Source organism: Ornithorhynchus anatinus, chromosome 1 (genome assembly GCF_004115215.2).
Source record: "Ornithorhynchus anatinus isolate Pmale09 chromosome 1, mOrnAna1.pri.v4, whole genome shotgun sequence".
Taxonomy (NCBI): domain Eukaryota; kingdom Metazoa; phylum Chordata; class Mammalia; order Monotremata; family Ornithorhynchidae; genus Ornithorhynchus; species Ornithorhynchus anatinus.
This window is the reverse complement of record NC_041728.1, coordinates 59,915,004-59,922,842: the sequence shown is the minus strand read 5'-3', so window position 1 is coordinate 59,922,842 and position 7,839 is coordinate 59,915,004. Positions and strand designations below refer to the sequence as shown.

The 7,839-nt window shown below is 40.0% G+C and overlaps 1 protein-coding gene and 1 non-coding gene across 4 annotated transcripts in view; both read right to left on the bottom strand.

Moving 5' to 3' along the window:
• Positions 1 to 2,550: 2,550 nt before the first annotated feature.
• Positions 2,551 to 2,688, bottom strand: LOC114816916. Its single transcript, XR_003764725.1, has one exon. It is a non-coding gene; the product is annotated as a small nucleolar RNA SNORA7 (small nucleolar RNA).
• A 1,007-nt stretch (positions 2,689 to 3,695) lies between these two features.
• EML1 (EMAP like 1) overlaps positions 3,696 to 7,839 on the bottom strand; it is a 204,870-nt gene continuing 200,726 nt past the window's right edge. For all 3 annotated transcript variants that reach the window (XM_039911997.1, XM_029067993.2, XM_029067999.2), the window contains 3 exons: positions 6,469 to 6,564; positions 5,385 to 5,515; positions 3,696 to 5,240 (listed from right to left, as the gene is read on the bottom strand). In XM_039911997.1, the coding sequence (XP_039767931.1) occupies positions 5,115 to 5,240; positions 5,385 to 5,515; positions 6,469 to 6,564 (353 nt within the window). In that variant the 3' untranslated portion in view covers positions 3,696 to 5,114. The remainder of the gene's footprint in view (positions 5,241 to 5,384; positions 5,516 to 6,468; positions 6,565 to 7,839) is intronic.

The following is a 7,839-nucleotide window of genomic DNA, read 5'->3' as shown; positions in this document are numbered from 1 at the left end:
TAGGCAGAATCATCATGGCAGGGTCAGTATCACAAAATGACCATCCTGAGAGATGATAATAGTCAAATGGGTAGCGATGCTGAAATATGGAAAACAATGACTGGAAAGTTAAAGATCAGTGCTCAGTTTAAGCCCAGTCAATGGACTGGTCATTACCCTGTGATAACTATCAATGGTATTTATTGAGTGTTTACTGTGTGTAGAGGACTCAGTGCACTGAGTGCTTGGGAGAGTACAATATGACACAGTTGGCATTTGTGATTGTAAGCCACAATGAGCTTACAGTCTAGAGGGTGACAGACATTAATATAAACAAATAAATTACAAACAAATAAACAAATGTACATAAGTGTTTTGGGGTTGAGGTAGGAGTGAATAAAGGGTGCAAATCCAAATGAAAGGGCGATGCAGAAAGGAGTGGGAAAAGAGGAAATGGGAGTTTACTCGGGGAAGGCCATTTGGAGGAGATGTGCTTTTAATAAGGGAGAGTGGTCACCTGTCAGATATGAAAGGGGGAGGGAATTCCAGGCCAGAGGCAAGACACTTGTAAGACGTGGGAAATGGATGAGATCAAGGTACAATGAGGAGTGAAGTATAATAATAATAATGTTGTTATTTGTTAAGTGCTTACTATGTGCAGAGCACTGTTCTAAGCGCTGGGGTAGATATAGGATAATCAGGTTGTCCCTCGTGGGGCTCACAGTCTTAATCCCCATTTTACAGATGAGCTAAATGAGGCACAGAGAAGTTAAGTGACTTGCCCACAGTCACACAGCTGACAAGTGGCAGAGCCGGGGTTAGAGCCCATGACCTCTGACTCCTAAGCCCGAGCTCTTTCCACTGAGCCACACTGCTTTCTTGAAGTATGCAGGCTGGGTTGTAGTAGGAAAGCAGGGAAGTAAGATAGGTTGGACAAGGTGATTTTGTGTTTTACAGCTCTTTTTCTGCTTTTAAGCACCATGCTCTGCACACAGAAGAGCTCAATAAATACAGCTGATTGATTGATTACGAGAGAGAAGGCTACCTCAGGTATGCCCAAGGTCTAAGAAGTGGCATCTAACTGCCTAAATTGTTGCTCACCTGCTGGAACTGAAGGATGCTTTTAATACTGCCATTATTCACGGGATTGGACTGGTCACGCCTGGACTGGCCATCATTTGACACAAACTTTGATCATAAACAGTTCTTTTGGAAGAAGCAGTCACAAAATAAATAAGCACACATAAAAAAAACTCTTAAGAACTGCTAGCCTGACATCTGTTCTGTTCATCAACTTAGAAAGCTCTATCATCACCAGTATTTTATGGCATGGTGAAGTAACTGTATTGATGTTAGAGTACTTTCAAGGAATTCTTTTTGGGGCTGAGATTTAAAAAAAGTTCATTTTCACTCTTTCAAACAGGATTAAAAATTTTTGTCTGCTGTAGTCTTCTCTTATGCTGTCATCACCGACCTATAGCGACTCCATGGACACATCTCTCCTAGAATGTCCCACCTCCATCTGCAATCATTCCAGTAGTGCATACATAGTTTTCTTGGTAAAATAGGGAAGCAGTTTACCACTGCCTTATTATTATTAACTGTATTTGAGTGCTTACTGTGTGCAAAGCACTGTACTAAGTGCTTGGGAGAGTACAATATAACATAAAACACATAACCTGCCCACAGTGAGATCACCGTCTAGAGGGAAAGACAGACATTAATATAAATGAATAGATAATTAAATTACAGATATATATATATATATATATATATATACTATGGGGAAGGGATAGAGGATGAATGAAGGAGCAAGTATGAGCTGTGCAGAAGGGAGTGGGAGAAAAGGGAAGGAGGACTCAGTCAGGGAAGGCTTCCTGGAAGAGATGTGGCTTCAATAAGGCTTTAAGGTGGCGGAGAGCAATTATCTGCCTGCTAGGAAGAGAAAGGGCATTCCAGGCCAGGGGTAGAATGTGAGCGAAAGGTCTGGCGGTGAGATAGACGAGATTGAGGTACAGTGAGGTTAGCACCAGAGGAACAAAGTGTGCAGGCTGGGTTTTAGGAGGAGAGTTGTGAAGTGAGGAAGGAATGGGCAAGGTGGGTAAGTACTTTAAAGCCAATGGTGAGGAGTTTTTCTTGATGCAGTGGTGGATGGGCAACCAATTGAGTTTTTTGAGGAGTGGGGAAACATGGTCTGAATGTTTTTGAAGGAAAATGATTTAGGCAGTAGAATAGAGTATGGAAATAGAGTGGAAAGAGGCAGGAGGCAGGGAGGTCAGCAAGGAGGCTGATACAATAATCAAGGTGGAATAAGATAAGTGGCTGCATTATGTGGTAGCCATTTGGCATGGAGAGGAAGGGGCTTTTGGTGATGTTGTGAAGGTAGAACTGACAGGATTTAGCGATGGCTTGAATATGTGGGTGAAATGAGAGCGAGGAGTCAAGGATAATACCTAGGTTATGGGCTTGAGAGACAGGATTATGGGTTCGTGCCTTCTTCCGTGCAGTAAACTTGAGTCTCTGCCCTTGACTCTCTCCCATACCGCTGTTGCCCACCACAGGTGAATTTTGATTTGTAGCAGATTGCCTTCCACTCGCTAGCCACTGCCTAAGCTAGGAATGGAGTGGGTATGCCTCTGCTTGACTCTCCCTCCCATAGCCGAGACTGGTAGCGTACTGGAAACTCTCCAGGTGCGATCTTGAGAGGGGAGTCATCTTGAGAGGGGAGTCCACTGTAATAGGGATAGTAAAACACATATTTAGAAATCATTTAGGGAACCTTCAAGGTTACTTGCATTTCCCTAACAAGAGTAACTGCAGATTGAGAATAAATGTAAATGTATCACTACCCTAAAGATACTTAAAGGTTCTTGAAATTCAATTTTCAATTTGTCATTCAAATAAGTCAGTACCTCATCTCCGGATTAGATTTAAAATAAAACCATTACTGTGATATCTCTTTCTTCAGCATCTATAAGTTTGCATACTGTAATACCAAAAGTCAATATTTAAACAGGTGTTTTTTTCCAATTGACTAAATGTATAGATTTCCAGAGAGAACACAGATTGTAAAACTGTAACCTAAAAATCATAAAATCAAATGAAATGGAGAGTTTAAAAAAGGTCCACTCATTTTGAACTTAGCCAGAAGCCAGAGAAAGGAAATTTTTTTCCACAGAAATAAATATGTCCTAGAATTGCTCTGTTTGGGGAAAAAACTGAGAAGTCAAATAGAATCTCCCCATCTCTGCCACATCACATGGGCTCAATACAGTACCTCATAAACACCATAGCTTCTCTAAACAGATTCCTGCTGAACATAAGGTAACCAAGTAATCTGGGAACCATGTGGGAACCACCTAAGCAATTAGGTTAAAAGCTCTTACTCACCCATCAAATAGCAAGTCCATAAAAACGAAGCCTGCACAGAAAACCCATTTGTGTACACACTTATTAAAGAAAGTAATTTAAATCTCTAAATCCTACAGCATAATGACGGGTGGGGTGAACCCGTAGTAGTAGTGCTCCTGTTGCGTCGGAGGAGTCAAAGATGTCTGATTTTATATATTTTGCTTCTGTTGCATTTCCTGCAGAACTCTGAACTCAGTAGGTGTTTAATAATATCCACTTGCCTGAAGAAAAGGATACAAAATTCACTGCTAGATTGAGTGGGACCACACAGGATGTGGATGTAAAGTAAGGAAACACACAAACAATTCATTTTTATACATGATTTTTATTGGCGACCTGCACTTTCAACATAGCAGGTTGGAGATGTAATAGAAAATGTTTCAAACTTTTATTTATTCTGTGTCATTTAATTAATCACTCTAAACAACCAGTGTTGTAGAGTTCAGAGAATTCAACACATTTACTTGTCCATAACAAGCAAAAACTTTAATAGTAGCTTTTAAGTGTCAGTTTATTCCTCTATTTTAAAATCTTAGAGACATTCCCCAATGTAAACAATACATTTCAATCTGTAGCACACGATCAAAATTGATAAGGCCTTCTGAACCATTTTATGCCACCTCCATTATGACTTCATAGCAAAACACAATCTTATTTCATACTATAAATATCCATCCATGCACAAGAGACAGGGACCAGAAGTTGCACATTAATATTTCATGTAGGCTTTCAAGACTTCCTTTTCCCTCTGCAGGTTTATGGTACACTTAAAAGATATTCTTTTGACTTGGCCTTCTTGGTCTTAAAATACAAATATACAATATCCATAAGCATAAAAAAGTAAAGCCTAGCCTTACCCATTTATTATGAATCGCTAAAATCCTATACAAATACAATACCGTTTCATGCCGATTAATATACAGATTATGGCAGTTAAATGTCTTAACCATTAATGGGCACGTGGGTGGTCGATAACTCAAACATCATAAGAAATTCTTCATATGCCTGGGAAAAAGTTGGTTTTCATTTGTTTGGGCAGCACGCAATCCAAGAACCAGTTAAATATGGGCATCTCCTGTTGAAGTCTTTAAATCGATTTGTAATAGAATCTGTTGCTTACAAAAGGAACAGAAATCCACCCACAGGAAGAATTTAATGCATGCCATACCTTCATTTCTGAGTCGATATGCTGCTCGGCTATTCGGCATTCCTCTGGTATGGTTTAGCCTTTTGGGGTCAAAGAATCATTAACCGTCATAATTCAGTACCTCAGTGTTGCCATAAATACTCTAAATAGGTAGATTACATGGAGTGTAGATGGTGAAAGAATTAAGAACATATATACAGTATTTGGAAAGGCATTCTGTGACCATTTTAGTAGAGTTTCTAGAAAAGTTACTAAGTATTCACCAGTTACTTCTGTTCATACCACCGCTCTGTAAACCTTGGAGTCATCTTTATATTAGATTTGAACTGTCTCATAATTGTACAATAAAAGAGAAAATAGAAATTGCTTTTCAGAAGTGACACTTCTTGAATCGCTAAGCTAAGGTAACCGGCAGAGGGCAAAATTTTCCTGAGGTTTGTAAGAAATTTTAAACAAAAACAAAACGAAAATCACAGTGACCAAGCTAACTGCAAATACATGTCTTAAAGATGCAGCTTTTACAGAAGTATGCTCACGGTCATCGCGTGATTATGTTGTGTTCACACTGAAGTTCCCTTTAGATGACTCGCCACTGCATAATACTTGTATCTTTTCCACCTGTGGAGATGAGATGGCTGTCTTCACACAGAAAATCTACATTTGTTACATGACTACTGTGTCCACCGTACACATGGCTTGGAGCCTAGAAAACAATAACAGAATAGAAATGTTAGTTGGAAAATACTCTGGCTCTGATTTCTGCAATTATTTTTCTTCTCCTGACAGTACTGAGCAAGTCTTTCGAGGATGAGGGCATCCTGACAGAAGAATAAACAAAACCCCTTACCCTAAACTGTGAACAGGGATAAGAGAAAAGATGCACTTTGCCAAAATCATCTCCAGTGGCCAGAAGTCTTTTTTCGTGGGCTCTGCAGACAGCATTAAGATCAGTTCCATCAGAGCCTTCGGGCCAAACTCCTGAAATGGGACAAATCTGGTTAATTCCCTGGACATGGAACTGAAGCAGGAAGAAGAAGTAGAGAACCTTATTCCCCCCTACCTCAAATGCATTGACTCTGCACTTGGCTGTGAACCGACTAAGCACTTTGATACCCCCACCCGGGCCCAACAGCACTTATGTATGTCCCCTTACATGATACTATTTCCCTTAACTGTAATTCATTTTTATATCTGTCCCCCTGTAGACTGTAAGTGCCATTATTATTATTATTACTGTAATTGTTAAGTGCTTACTAAGCACTGTTCTAAGCACTGGGGTAGGTACAAGCTAATCAAGCGGGACATAGTCCCTGTCCCACATGGGGCTAACAGTCTAAGTAGTAGGGAGAACAGGTATTTAACTCCATTTTATTGTTGAGGAAACTGAGGCATAGAAAGGTGACATGACTTGACCAAGGTCACTCAGCAAGCAATTGGCAGAACTGGAATTAGAACCCAGGTCCTCTGACTTCCAGGACCATGCTTTTTCCACTAGGCCATCTATCTCAAATGCTTGTGCTATGTGCACAATGTGTTCAATTAATACCATAATAAATATTTAAATTTTATTATTTTAAAAATAAGGGATAATTACTTACTGACATGCAGACTACATGTTTTACATGTCAAGGAAAGTCTTTTAACTATTGCTCTACTCTTTCTACCTAAAAAATTTTCCCAAAAAGTTGCAGTTTACTCACTGGCGATCTCAGCCCCTGAATACAGCATTTTAAATAAATGAACCTGATGCCTTAAAAGAAAATAGCTTCTAGCTTTGAACATTTAAACCCATTTCATCAGAAATGTAACTGAAATGTAACTGAAAAATCTAAAGTCAAAATCCCAAACGATTAAATCGACAAGCTGGCCTTAGAGGCAAACGTCCCCAAATTAGATCTCACTTACTTTTGAATTCAATAAAATTAACTTACCAAAAACGTGAAATCCCAAAGTACACGTGTAGGTCACCCACTCAATATCTCTAGTTGTCTCCACACTTACAACTTGCTTACAAGCAGAGGGAACCCCTAAGAAAAGGAAACAAGCAAACTGTGACCTCTCACGGGGAAAACGGAACCAAGTAAAAGCACCACCTCATTAAAACACTCAGGATGGATCTGTGTTGGGCAAACCCAGGATCAGGTTGAGCCCATTACTAACAGAAATTCCCCATTTATTTTAATGGCCCAAACCAAATCCAATTTGGCTTATTAAGCAGCTAATGGTGGGGGATAAGGTACTAGAATTCATTGGTGCCATTCAGCCTAAAAGGTCTGGTAAGTGCTTTAAATGACACAGCTTGAGCTTTCCTTCTGTTTGGGCATGTCTTTCTAGGGGCTCTTCTGATTGACCTAGAAGTTCACTTGAGTGACAGTTGCTGCCTGGGAGTCCACCAGGTTGTTTGATCTGCTCCTCTTACCTCTGTAGTAGCCTCCTAAGGACCCTAGGCCAACCATGGAGGAGGAGACATACTGGAGGACATATGGTGAGCTAGAAGAGCCCAAAATGTCGTGAATCCAGTGGTTGGGTGGAAGGAAAAGTTTTTGAGATGGGCTCTATGGTGGACAAGTGGTACATGGCTCCATAGGGCAAAATCTTTCTAAAATTCCATGAATACAAGCTGTCAATTGATTCACAGTGGACTCTACACAGAAGAGGTTAGATATGCCCCACACAGATCCCACCAGAGATTATCTTTAGAAAGAAAATTCCAAAGCTGCTCATTCCATGCTGTCACAATCACCGAACCCTTTAATCTCAGCACTGGAATTTCATCCTCCTGGCCTCAAGCAAGACCACATCCAAACCATTTCAGACATATTTACTTGTTTATATTGATGTCTGTCTCCCTTTCTAAGCTGTAAGCTCCTTGTGGGCAGGGAACATGCATACCAACTCTGCTACAGTGTAGTTGCCCAAGCGTTTAGTATCATTCTGTGCACACATTCATTCATTCAATCGTATTTACTGAGCGCTTTCTGTGTGCAGAGCACTGTACTAAGTGCTTGGAAAGTACAATTCAGCAATGAAGAGAGACAATCCCTGCCCATAACAGGCTTACAGTCTAGAAGGGGGAAGACAGACATCAAAACAAGTAAACAAGCCATTCTTCTCTTACATCTAACAAAAATCCCTCATACTGCAGGCTAACTTTTCTCTTTTATTTTTATTGTCCTTTGAAGAATTGGGAGAAACACTATATAAAAACCTTAAAATAGCAGAACATCATTTAGTCGCCCCTGAATGCTCTAAATTTCTTTAGGTTTTCCTTAAATGTCTCATTTTCCAACCCTTTAATTATC